Source organism: Diadema antillarum, unplaced genomic scaffold (genome assembly GCF_040938485.1).
Source record: "Diadema antillarum isolate AM-2024a unplaced genomic scaffold, OU_Dant_1.0 seq00001225_RagTag, whole genome shotgun sequence".
NCBI lineage: Eukaryota > Metazoa > Echinodermata > Echinoidea > Diadematoida > Diadematidae > Diadema > Diadema antillarum.
In genome coordinates, this window is record NW_027272015.1 from 292,963 (window position 1) to 307,420 (window position 14,458).

The 14,458-nt window shown below is 37.2% G+C and overlaps 1 protein-coding gene across 1 annotated transcript; it reads right to left on the minus strand.

Moving 5' to 3' along the window:
* Positions 1 to 11,873: 11,873 nt before the first annotated feature.
* LOC139744996 (uncharacterized) lies at positions 11,874 to 14,458 on the minus strand. Its single transcript, XM_071655399.1, has 2 exons — positions 13,290 to 14,458; positions 11,874 to 11,981 (listed from the first exon to the last, which is right to left on the minus strand). Exons 1-2 carry the CDS (start codon positions 13,950 to 13,952, stop codon positions 11,874 to 11,876), a joined length of 771 nt encoding a protein of 256 aa, XP_071511500.1. The 5' UTR covers positions 13,953 to 14,458.

The following is a 14,458-nucleotide window of genomic DNA, read 5'->3' on the forward strand; positions in this document are numbered from 1 at the left end:
ATCGAGCCCTTTTCCTCATAGTGTCATCAAGAAAATATGCATGCTCATTGTTTAGTATCATTTCATTGAGTTTCAAAACAATAGAAAATGACAGATGGCTTTTTAATGATCCTCTTTCTCGGAAACAAAATACATCATATGATGATTTTAGGTCGTGCAGTGTAACTACGTTCTACTTCGAGAGAGATGCAAAGATTGTCAGAAACATTTACTGATTAAGGTTAGAATGTGCACTGGACAATCATCCCTCTTGCATCCATTTGTGCGCGTGACGTCATAAGGGCTGTAAAGCAGAGGTATGGTCGGCGATATTGTAAAAGGTCGTCAACTTGAAAATGATATTAAAGAGACCGAATGGTAACAGCCAAAGAGAACAATTCAAGTCGTTTACGAACATTGTATATCTCATGTACAGAAAAACCAAAGCACCAGAAATTGTAGGGAGTCAAAACTAGGAAATGAGAATATTTAATGAAGGTGTATGAAAATGTGTTTGTGTGTGTACCATTGTGTACTGTGCTTTATCGAAGTGACGTCAATGAGTGAGCTTGTGTTTCTGGGAAGTCGCAAGTATAAGTAGACTTGACGTGTAGATATGGGCGTAATGGTTTGGTGTACAGGTGCGCAAGAAATTAAGTTTGGATTTAATGTAGTATAGGGATTAGGGAATGAGGTGTCTCATCCGAGCTGATGCCTCTGCGGTATCTATGTGACAACTGCTTAAATAGTTAGATTCTTCTGTTGACTGTAAATTTTGCGATTGTAGTTTTATTGTATGAGGTAAACTGAACCTCACCTGAAACAGGTAAGACGGGCCTCTGGATCCTCTCCAATCAAACGTTCACTTACCATAACTGAGTATAGCTGTCAATCACTTATACGGCTTTTATTCTCTTTGCACAAATCTACACACACGCATACACACACACACACACACACACACACACACACACACACATACACACACACACACACACACACACACACACACACACACACAGACACGCAGGAGGGAGCTATCACTATTAAACAAACTGCAGATCTCGGATTACGCGCCTCAGCATCCTGGCATGGTACACGGATAGCACACCAACTATCACGAAAACGAAGAAGATATTAGGTCATTACCTCTTCCTACTGAAACACACAATAATTCTTGCCAACGGCAAACGAATCTCTAGATTTGCATATTTCAAAGGAAATTGTGTTGGTATTTGGACAACAGTTCTTACACATGTTTGATGAAATGACACGGAAAGGCAAGAAACAAGAGAAAACGATAATTGTCAAAACAATATAAATCTTCCGCAGAAGTGCATCTGAATACAGACAGACGTTTGTTCACACTCCGTGGAAGAACACACTGTCCACGGCACCCTATAAATACACAAATATGGGTCTGCAACCCAGATCTGTCCAAGGCAATCAAACAGACCAGAGAAAGATTAATCGAACGCTCCCATCAAAACACTAAACCGAAACAGCGATGAATTTGAACTGAAAATTTATTTTCGTAGCCCGTGGCAGACTTTACGATTTCATGCGCAGCCTGGCAACAGCACATTTCTTACACATATTACTAGGTGGTTTGGCTGCCCTAAAGCTGGAATGATCCGAGGAAGTTGTGTAGCCTTCCACTAACGCACAGTTCCACTCTAAATCCAGGTTTGATACAATAACTGATAGAGTAAAATCGAGCCGAGAATATACTAGAAAACAAAAAGAAGAACTCTATGGATATTTTCAGTCCGTTATGTTTTCACACAAACTACTATACTACAAGGAGCGCTTCAGGCAACCTAGGTACCTCGCCCTCCGCCTTGATTAAGATTCTATTCATTTTATGAAACAAAGGTTTCTAAGTTGTATCATCTATTTTACACTGTACATTACAAACGCATTATGCCAACTTATCACAAGACTACTATGATCTATTCATATCACGTTCTCCTGCTAACATTCATCCTGAATATGAAATCGATTGAGAAAAGTATGACTTATAATCTCTAAAGCTGCCTGTTATTGCAACGCAAACTCAAGAAAAATACAAATATATAAAGCCATTTTAAAATAGGAGTCACAACGTTATCTTTTAAAATGTGTCTACAATCCAAAGCTCAATATCAATAGCGATTAATAGCGATAGTTCTTTACCGGGAATAAACAATGGTATAAGGCCACAGATATGACACAAGATAGATTTTACGGCATCTGATACAATCCTTGCAAGGAACGATAGGAATTCTATTCCAGCATAAAATCTTCTTCAGGACTTAACAAGTAAAACGGAGAACCTTTCGACCTAGTTGGTAGTTTGGGGTGATGTTCGTTAATCCGGAGTTTTGTTAATCTGTAAATGAAATGAAGGTTCCTGATTCCGAAGGTTCGTTAATACTAGTATGAGAAAAAAAAAATAAAGTTCGTATTCCGAAACACACAAACTCCGCATATATACCGTACCTATGATGTTCGTTAATCCAAAAATTTTGTGGAGTTATTTCGAAGGTTCGTAACTCCGAAGATTTCGAAGATTTGTAAATCTGAACATGAAATAAGGTATGGTAATTCGAAAATGAAAAGAACGTTAATACCGACACACACAATAGTAATTACCTACCTATTTCGTGAATGTCGTATTTGGATTAACCAACATTCGGAATAACGAACCTCCGGAATAACGAACTGTAATCACCAATTTGTACACCTGGTTACGATGCAACTCACTGAGATGGAGGAGCAGGCACCAGCTACTTCAGACTGGGGAATTATCATGGACCTGATTAGGTAAATGAACTGAAAACTGATTTACCAATCCAGAGGTTCAATGTAAATAAATTACATAGTATAGTGGTTCCATCAGGAGTACTTGTGTGCATCTCTCAAAACTATTTATACGAATACATACGTTTGTGTGCGTATACAGACGTGTGTGAGTTTGGCTGCTGGATAGATATCTCTTTTTGAACATGCTCTAAAAGATCTTTGTCCATCAGTACCTTGAAATGGCATCATCCCTTGTTACTCGTGTCGGATCACATCATCCCTGAACCATCCACGGCGGTTCTACTTCATCAATTTCATGGCATGTCTGCCTTATTTGTCGTGGCCTTGAATTTTTGACTTTGTTGCCGTAAGGGAAAAAAAGAGAAAACGGGAGCAGGCAACTCGCCCTATTTGCCAAGGGGTAAACATCTTTTCTTCGTTCCTTGAGATGCAATAATAATCCATCGATGGTTCCCTCCCCTCTTCGCTCTGATATCCGCCTTCCAAAAGCGGTCCAATATCCAGCTCTAGAATTGTGATGATGAATCGCCGAGGAGCGAACCACACACTTTGAGCGAAGCTTTTGTTAGCGTCTGCTTGTCATTCAAGGTATGGTATCATATTCCTGAGGTCCCTTTTTTCTCGCCATTAGGACCGTCGTTATTACAACATTTATGCCGTCTTTTGTAACATTCAAGGGAAATGCATTGAATATTATTAAACATAACTATGAAGAGTTTGTTTACAAAAACCGATAAGTCCATATTTGCCAAGTGGAGATATTTGCGATTAAAGGTCAAGAAAAATATAGAGAATAATAAGAAAATCTTAACTTCAAAAATATACCTTTATTTGTAGTGACCAATATATCATTTAAAAGGTATTATTTTGCACTCTATGACAGAGACCGTACTTCAAAATCTTCAAAAATGGACTTATCAGCTTTTGCGAACAAACTCTTCATATATAGTCCTCTTTTTCTAGGACATCTCTAACGAAACGATTTTATTAATGTTCACTGGTTAGAAAATGCTCATGCGATATCCATTATACATCATGTTATCACGTAGAATTTTCAATCTATTTTTTTTTTTAATCATTTGACGAAGAATCTGACATGTCGTTTGATCTGTAAATGACCAAAAGTGGAACATAATTTCTCATAGCTTGCTACTATTACTCTGTATTGGAGCCATTAATCTTATTCTCCTGGGTCTAGATCTCTGAGTCGGAAACATTGGGCTGAATTCAATATCGGACCTCATTTCATTTCAAAACTTGTAAAGTCTTATTCGAGTAGAAGCTCATCTGTATTGGGATCAAAGGTTTGACACCATTTTCATTAAAATCTTATTCCATCTTTATTTCAAATTAAGAATCAAAGAAATTGAGATCATGTCTGCAAAAATAAAAAGAAAGTTTACTATGCTTTACTTTCTAATATTTTACATGGGATAGATTATGGATGAAACTACACAATAATGTAAAAGGAAACATTTTCACAAGTGCCTACCCAAAGAAAACGATCCAAGCCAACATTGATGCAAGAACCTTTATATTTCATTTATAACATATTGTGCCAAAACTTTGAATGCGATCAAACTAATTGTGAAAAACAATACAAAAGACGAATAAAAGAAGCGATAAAGAGCAACACTGGAAATCCCCTCGAAAAAAAATTAATATAGACATATCATAACATACTCAAATATTTCAAGATTCGTTTGTAATGCATTTCACGTTATTTAAATAGTATCGAATTAAATTACATCAGGTTTTAAAACCATTTTTTTGAAAACATCATGATACTCTGTTTGTTCATGATAAATTATTAGATTTACATACATGATACATATCTTTGCAGAATCTTTGAAAGTCTGTCACTTAACTTTCTTTGACAACGACCGCTAAAATTTGCAGAATTTAATTTCAGCCAGTTTACTGCCTGATTGTTTCAGACGACGCGGAAGATATCATTTTATTGGACTTCACCTTTATATTGAGATGTTGAGTCGCAACAGTAAAGTTTCACCATATATGTGTGAGAAATATATGTGAGATATATGTGTAAGAAAACACAATAATCATAATATCCGAATAGATCCAAAGCAAGCTGGTAGAGTTTTTGTTAGAAAAATATAAAACGCTTTGCCTACGAACAAACTCAGCTTCTTTCTAACCTGTCATGACAAGTGTAACGTCGTAATAATACTTGATATTCGCAATTAAACAGTTACATGTTACAAAAAAGTCTTTTATCACAATTAACATTTTGCATTTTACGAAGCGTTTTATGAACAGACCCTGTTGGCGAACGGTCCAGCAATGACGCTGCAGATACAGACACAGAGTGTAAACGTTGATCTACTTCCGACACGTTTGGAAGAACTGGAAAGGAATTAGCTATATATTGCAGATAGTCATCTCCGTGATAACATAAATGCTAACCTTGTTAACTTGTCATAAGGGCTACTAGTATAGTGCTTACTGTTCCATGAATGTGTCTTGGTGTCATGACATAATCGAGTAGCTACCAATCATGTAGTTTTTAAAGGTTCCTTTTCTCCATTATTTATATTTCTTGACAGTCGCTATACGCTGGCAACAAGATAGTTGTGAAAAAAAAAAACACCCAACCGTATGATATTGAGATAACGGTGATAATTATTCGTGCCAACAGAAAAAGATGAGAGTGTAAGCTTGTTTTCATAAGCGGGGATGGGGGATATGATATAGGTCCATGGGATGCATGCCATACTCTGGCGATAGGGGTATTCCTTTCAAAATTTTGCGCGTCAAATTCGAAGTTTTCAGAGGACTTTTAATGTTTTTGCAGATGATATATGGAGCAGTCAAAACACAAGTATAGTGCATGATTACAGCACACTTATTGTTATGTAGTTTATGATTTAAGCAATGATTTTATTGCCGAGCATCCGAAAATGTACATTTCTTAATTGACTAACAATCACAGATTCAACAGCGTATGTTTTGTTTGAGGAAAAAAGAAAAAATATATATATATATTAATAGAAGAAAATTCAGACATTTTCTTAGCAGGGGTACGGGACCTTAAAGCCCCACAGTAATTACAACCATCATTGAATTCAAATAAATGTAGAGACAATTTCAATAATGATGCCTTAATGTCATATTTTTAGCATATTGGTTTGGCGCAAATAGATATAGGCCTACTACTAGCTGGAAATAGATATGGACGACTACAACTAAACGTGACCCTCGTACATTAATCAGTCAAATCCAAGACAGCATATTTGTATGGTTTGCAGCTTTGTCTTTTCATTATGACTTTCATTATTCTCCGTACAGTGATTCACAAGGAGATTGAAATATGCCTTTTTACTATACATCTATACATCGCACAGATTTTCTTTTCTTCGAATGTAGTATATTTCTAGAAGCTGCTGACAGCTTCAAAGACATTTAACAATTCGAGGCCTGCTGCCCTCTTAAATTGTTAATTTCTTTTGTGAGTTTCTTTCATTTTTTTGCGAAGATTCAACGCACGAAAAAAAAAGTTCAATCTAATATCTCTCGAATGTCATGTAAAAGATATGCAGTAAAATTCAGCGGTGTCAATTTCCACGATGAGAGATGATAATTTCTGTAGCCAAAAAGAAAAAAAAAAATACCCCATCAAGGACTGAATGAGTTGATGGGCCTTCGGCTCACATGAGACCATTAGTGCGAGTCAATGTTTTACTGGGCCAGATGGCACCGTCGGACGAAAGGTTACTGGTATGAAGTATGAGTGTAAATCACCGTCGGTTATTAATGATGCTTAGGGCTCTTTTTTCAGTGAACAGTGTTTAAGTTTCACCGAGAATGATACCGTTTCAACAAGTTGAAGGGCAAGCACGTAGAAGACGAAAAAAAAAAATCGAAACAAGGAGGGAATCACGAATAGATGATGACTCATACTCCGTATGTAGGTCAGTAGCGCGGTTGTTACGGGTATGTTACGACAAAAGGAATAAATCACGTAGCAATAACTAAGTGGGCGCAAGCGGCCGAGGAGCATATCCAGAGGTGATGGAGCGAGTCGCAGGAGCGGTCGCGGCTGGCTATAGCAGCGGGAGCTCCAGCCGGCCAGACGCGAACAGCAGCTTGAGTCGGCGTGTATACCGCGCCGATGGTTTGTAAAACGAGCGCGAAGGTTTGAAGAGGAGAGAAAATGGAGAGGCGAAACCCGATCTTCAGTAATGAAAATTGTATTCATTACGTCTTCATGTTATGGTTGTGTAAATGAGGGAAAATGTAGAAAAATCACTCACTAGTCGTGTATACAAGTATTTTAATGACAACAAAATAACACAATTTCACTACTGATACCTAATCAGCACTTGATATACTACATGAATGATATAGTTTCCGGGCAGAGCAAGGCGCGACCTTTCGGAAAGCTGCGTCACAATGACACTGACAACTATTTCAAGATTCAAGATTTAAGATTCAAAATTATTTTCACTTCCATCAAATAAACAAAAAAATTATGTATAATGCATAAGTATGTACAGGATATTTGTAATAATTACAGGATGTGATTTAACAAAGTACATATGAAAATGAGTAGCAGATGGGAAAAAAAACCCGCAATTATATCTTTGTTAATAAAACGTATAATACAAGTTAAGTAAGGATGGGGATGGAAATGGAGGGGCCCACTAAGAAGCAAAGCTTGCACGACAGCAATATTTGAATGTATCAAAAACAAATCGTTGCTAAACAGATCAGAATTTGACATGGCGATTTCTTAGCAGGATAGATATATTACAAAGGGGAAAATTCAACTCATTAATTTTCATGCTTATCTTTTCCAACAAAACATACGACAGAATAAATCAGAAGTTATATCATATGCATACATTCGACTGTGCGAAGAATAAATGAAAGTTGATGTAAGGCTCTTCTGACGAAAAAAAAAAGGGTCTCTGAATTGATCAATATCCACAGTAATTTCATTCATACACTTCCAAATCAGTGAACCGCTCAGAATTCCAAAAAAAAAAGGGGGGTGGAGTGGAGAAACAAGGAAAGAAGAAAGAGTGATCGGGGAGATGTGGTAGTATGGGGGGAAATAATGAGAAGTGGGGACTTAAATGACGAAGACTGTACATGAAAAGATCAGCAAAAACAGAAATAAACAGATAAAAAAAGGTAGGAAAAATAAACTATAGAGGAGTCATGTGTTTTTTTTTTCGATAACACGAAAGAATGTGTGATAAACAAAGAAAGAAACAAAACATAAAGAGATATAGAGAGAAAGAAAAAGAGATTGAACAAAAGTGTCAGACGTAAGCTGGAAAATCGCCGGAGAGTCTAATCCTACCATTAATTCATCCACCACGGGCTGACGGCGGAAAAATGTGTCGTTTGATACCTTTCTCTTTTGTAGCAGAGCACTCAGCATGAGGGCAACAAGATATTAATTGAGTGGCGCCACGGACCCGTTATTCCCTCAGGTAAAACACATTTTCATATTTTCATTCTAGCGGCTACTTAAACAAAGCCCAATCATTTCATTTCGTTCTCTCTTTAAAAAAAAATGGCAAATCTTTTTATCGTAACGTAGTTTGCCTCGTTTTCACTTTGGTATCATAAAATTGATGACAGTGAAAAAAAAGCGTTGTTACTTTATAACCTCATGAAATGTTAGGCTATAGTGATTAGGTTTTATTATTTGAAGCGAAACAAATCTCATATGCATGACGATGAAAAAATGGAAACTAATGAAATGTATAACATCATACACGTGTTTGTTAGGACTAATTGAAATGTAAAAAAGGATATCCTAAAAAAAAATGGACGTTATTTTTCAGTTATTACTTTCATTAGTCAATATAACATTGTCGTTTTGTAGAGACCTCAAGCGAGAGCATTTATCATGTTCTGTACAAATGACCTTACTTTCTTACTATAACTTTCTTGTAACATCGTTAACACCCAGGCGAAACAAATATGTAAATGGCATAAATATATATAGTTTTGTGAAAAATCTTTTAAAAGAGGAACAGTTTGAATTGTGTAATTTTGTTGTTTTGTTTTCGTTTTGTTCCCTGCTGCCTGTTCAATGACTAACGAAAGATTGTCATTTGCGCTTACGACCTCTCTGTTCAGAATCAAACTTGGTGAAGGGACAAGAAAGATAACTTTGAAAGAAGAAGGCTTCTTCGTGATAATATCATTCAAACAATATATCAGCAAATTGTTACGCACAACCTGACGAGTATACTTAATGAGAAAGCTGCGAATTCTGAAATGTGGGAAGTCAGGTATTGCTTATAGAATATCGGAATTCCTGTCCTGGCTTCATGATTTTGAGGCTGCTTGTCTAAAGAGCACAGGGTATACTTATTCATATTATTTACAAACACATACACACACACAAAGAAAAAAACAAGCTTAAGTATACGCTGTTAAATATATGGAATTTGTGTTTTACGATCAGCTCCTTTTGGATGAGTATGCTAAAATTGACTCAGTTTTGCCACGGCCGCCAGGAAATTGCTTCTCTCGAGAAAATACTAAATTAGTGATATCAATTTACAAACGCAGGAACAAATAAAAGCAAATGAGTGACATTACGTATGTGTGAGGGGTCTTTTCAGGGCCATGTAAGCTAGCTCGAATTCTCTTTTGTCTTTGCCGAATTAATCGTCCTTGTCCGCCACGTCGATCATAATTATTGTCATAGGTGACTCTTTATTGTTGTATTATAAAAAGAGGAAAAAAAAACCTTTAAATAACGACATAAATTTATCATATCGACAAAAGGCGTATGTCAACTTCACTCATTTCAAAGTTTTAGGGTCGCCTTTGAAGTTTTCAATTCCATTTTGAGTTAACGGGCGAGTAAAAAATTGTAGTGCAAAGACAGGTTGCCATGGATACGCAGGAATAATAATGATTTTCCTTGACATGCTTTAGATTAACGAAAGATCTTGCATACTCAAAGGAAATGCAGACAATCAATCTTAAAGCGTTTTTACATACAATTATCCGTGTTTAAGAACGATTGAATAAAATATTGTCTTGAACAATGCACTCTAAAACTTGAATCGATATTATCGTGATTTAGCGGTCCATCGTGATATTTCCAACGCATCGAGATTAATAGTAAGGCACATTGTAGATTTGCATTCTGTTTCAAGAAATTAGTATTCATGTATATACACATGTACACAAGATGATCAACGCTGATTTCGATCCATATTCTTTGCAGTGCTTCTAGATCTCACAAACGATATGCGTACTCATGAAAGACAAATCACATAAATTAAACTGTACGAATTAACACTTTAGGAAAGTTGTTGATGGCTCGATTTTTATGTGTTTTGCGAGTTTTTTTAATGGTAACAGATTGTATAAGTTGATATTTTGTCAAGTGAAGCAAATGACATTGTTAGACAAACTTTTTCTTTTGCAAAAGATGGCGCTCAGAATTGCTTTTAACCTTCATATCCGAGCACATACTGATAAGCTGTTCCTTGAACACAATATCCTGAAAATAAAAGAGTTGTATATCTATTTGAACTTGGTCAATTTATGTTTAATTACAACTGCAACCACCCACCCAAAATATTTCATTCTTTATTTCACCGTAACAGTCATGTACATAATTATCCCATGAGACAATCTAATGAATTTCATCTTCCCTTAGTGAGAACTGTACACACTCAGATTTTGAAATAGCCTAGATAATTATTTCAAAGAATCTGTGATGTTAATTACATTTAAGCATAAACTGAAAAAAAAAACATATTTGCTTTCCATAATATACCAGTTAATTCTGTTTAATGAAAAAAAAAACATTATGTTTCACTTGTCCTTGAGATTTTGTAGTATGTCCACAGACCTTTTCCATCCCTCTCCTTTTCCTTCGCCTTTTCCTTCTCCATTCTTCCCTGCTCCTCTTTCCTCGTTCTTCGCTGTCCAGTAGCTGTCTGAGTGCATTTTCTCAATTTCTGTTATTTCTGTGTTTTGTGTTATTATTGTTGTTGTCGTTATGCTTGGTGTGGTCGATTGTATATCTTCCTTTCTGGTCAATTTTCCTGGCATACCTGGCCCTATAGTGTCTGTGCCATAAATGTGATATGTTATATAGTTTATATGTTTGCATTCTAAAATCATAGTAAGTATTGTCTATACTATTAGCATCATATATCAATGAGCAAATGTACAATAGTATACAGAAGAATTTAAAATGAATATGTTTTATTGGTATAACAAATTGGTGCTGTTGTTTTGTTCTAGTGTTCCACGTCTTACAAGCTTGGCTTTTTAGTGGAACCTTGTTTTCCATCGTTATGATTATTTACTATTTTTGTTGCCATGGCAAAGTACATTGTTTCTTTTTATGATATCATTCGTGCATATACTTTATATTGTATTTGAAAAAAAAAATTGCCTTTATCAGACGAATGAAAGACAAATCTAAAAATTGTACCACTTTAGACCATGTTCCATTTTTTTATGATGGAAATAAATAAACTATTGAATTAAATTGAATTGAATTGAATGAAACAAAACTATCATCTGTTTATTTCATAGACAGAAGTGACTGATAGCGATGTTTCGCGTTACATTTTGTATGTATTTACACTTTTACACGCGTTTCACCTTCTTTATCTGTCTTGATACCATTCACTCGATATTCATACCAGAGGTATTAGACAATTATCAGAAAATACTGACTTCTCCACGCTCGTATGTGTCTTGGGATTGATTGACGGATGAGATTTCCTTAACCCAATTATGACCTGAAATAACCTCTAAATCACGAAATTCTATGCCATATATGAGCAGGCAGTGACCCCAGTAATTGGTACCAGTGAAGTCAATGTGTGATAATTATCACTTTCCGCGGGCTGTGTGCAGATATGCATACATATAACGGCCTTTCAAATGCAATTATGAAAAATTGATCTTTAGGTGCCTAGGGGAGTTGAGTAAATCGCTACAAGTGACGTAAAGAATCAACACTGAAAAGGCACGTGCTATTCCCAATCTAAACGTCGATTCCTGAGAGAAAAAAAATAAAAGTACGAGAGACATTTTGAAGAGTTCTTCTAGTTTAAAAAGAACAGGTTTTAGGCTGCTGCAGGCAAGTTTTGACCACAGGCTGTGTAACGACCCGTCGGCTCGCGCTGGCCGTAAAATCTGCCAAAGTCACGTTCTAGGCGCGCGCGTCTCATTAGCTGCGAAAAAAAAAAGAAACAAGCAGAAAAAGAAAAAGAAAAAGGAATTTGAAGGTGATGTCCACCGTAGTTCAAACTTAAAGCACTTGGATAGTTTTTCAAAATATATAGTTCCACTCAAAACATACATGGTTGTAAAGATGGTAATTTTCTCGTTTGTTGATCGAAACAGAATTATCACTTCCTGAATCTCAAACTCAATTCAGGATTTGGGGCTCGATTTCAATCTCGTGTGTATCCAGCACCATCTCAAAATTGCCATCGCTATATGATTTTTAGGGATGTTTACAATGAAGATAAGGTTTGCATCTTTAAAGCAACATGATATAAAAGAAGTTTTCAATCATTCCTTCGAGTTTATAGCGGAGTACTTTTCCACTGTCGAGGGATTGCCGCCTTAAACTCACGAAACCAGGAACACAGCATCAAAGCCGCTTCTATATGCAATCGTCACACGAATTAGGAAAGATGATAGTGTCTTGCCGTTGCCATGAGAACCTTTCTCCGAAAACAAACAAACAAGTAAAACACATCCCCTGATATTTTCACCGTTTTTCAATTTTCACCACGTATATATGGCAAAGGAAAATTGAACAGAAGCAGCAATTTCCAACAATTTCCAACAACAAATGAAGTCTAGATGTCAAAAGTAATGCACCTGAGATTCCAATAAGAGTTTTCATACTTCATCCACATCTTGGTCTTCGTCCAAACATTTTCTCTTTTCTCTTCTCTCAAAACACTCTTTCTCACTTTCTTTGTGTCTTATCAAGCTTAAAGTGAATTTTTCATACCATATAATAAAGATGACGTGAATCAGCAATTGTTATTACAACAATGATATTGTGCAGTCGATTAAATGAAGAAAATAGATTTGAATGTTCACTATGGGCACGACGGGAGGGAAAACTTGGGATCCAATGTTTACACTGAAAGTGACTTGTTTGAAACAGTCATTCACCATGAAGGGAAAGAGCAAATTTGTATGGCAATTAAATGCAAGTGATGCATTTTGCACAAATCTGTATAGTTATGAATTGTTCACGATGTTTTTTTAGCATTTACAGGAATTGTCAATGGCTTGTTTAATAATTTTATACCTAGAGTCTTGAAAATATCCGCGAAGAAATCTCTATAATTATGACATATTACATACCGGATTTCTTTTGTTGTCATAGTTGTCATGACGAGTACATGCCTTTCTTGGATTATTGCATGATATGGATGTTCTGCAGATAAATGGCGCTATACATGTTTTTTATCATCATCATCATCATCATCATCATGGAAGAAAAGACAAACGATTACCTTCACAGGGTGTAAGTAGCCATTTGCTTTTAGCCGATGATGCTTGTCTACGGTGGCGGACACAGTGCATCCCCCAACCTCGTCTCCGCCAGAACCTGAGGCGGGCTGATCGCCGTCGAGAGTCCGCATTAGGTGCGAGATGTACGTCGTGGCTAGGACAAGGACGTCGAGCTTGGAGAGTTTGGTGTCCGGAGGCACGGATGGCAGCGATCGCTGGAGCTCGAGGAATGCGTCTCGGAGCGTTTTCACCCGAGATCGCTCGCGGGCCGCGTTGCCGGGATCGTTCGGGTCCAGTACCCCGGCGTTGCCGCTGCTCATATTGAGGTTCCCGTTGGATGATGGTATAGGGGCTGCTGCTGCCGCAGCAGTCTTGTTTGAGCGGTTTGTGCTTCCCGCTGGTCGCCCGCGGCCCCGCTTGGGCTTCGCCGGTGGACTCAAACCAGCCAGTCCGGCACTGTCCTCACCCGAAGAGCTCGAGCTAGTCTCCACTTTAGCTTGTGACATCTTTTCGGCGTTTCGCTTCCGCCCTCGTCTGGATGGCTTGCTTACCACTGATTTACTGTGTGGTGATAGCTCCTCCAAAAGTGGGGACAGATCCCCAATCTTGTCGACGCTCAGAGGAGAGTCCAAGCTGAGGCCATCGAGGTAATTGTTATTTTCCATAATCTTTGGTCGACTAGCAAAAACACAAACCCAGCTGAAAAGTGAGATATTCACCTACATTGGAGTCACTGGCAGCAATTCGGTTAGTGGGGTTTTGACGTATTAAAAACGATTGCCTTTTTATGTGGGCGATTATAATAAAACGGCTTTGCTTGAAATTGTTCAGTTGTCTAGCACCGTATCGCAAATTTGTATCGAATTTTTTTTTTTGATATTCACTGATAAGGAAAACTTTGCAGATATCTATTAAAGTCAGGGCATCTCTCGCTGAACAAATATAAGACTGACCAGTATGGACAGTGAACAGTTTTGTTTTGTTTACATTTCTGTTTGGGGGGACTAATATCTTCCAAAGTATGTCATTTATCGGTAGACATTGAACGAGCTGGCTGAGTGGCTGAAAAAGGTTGAGCGAAGTAAATTCTTGGTTAGGAAAATAAAGACCAGCTCAGTAGCTGCATTTCGAGTCCTCGCAAGTGGGTAGATGGCCTGGTATCCAGTGATGA

What these genes read in the sequence shown, in the direction of transcription:
- LOC139744996 (XM_071655399.1), bottom strand. Translation starts at nt 13,952, where the DNA reads ATGGAAAATAACAATTACCTCGATGGCCTCAGCTTGGACTCTCCTCTG. An exon ending in GCTACTTACACCCTGTGAAG is followed by an intron (nt 11,982 to 13,289) that starts GTAATCGTTTGT and finishes TTTTTTTCGCAG; the next exon opens with CTAATGAGACGCGCGCGCCT.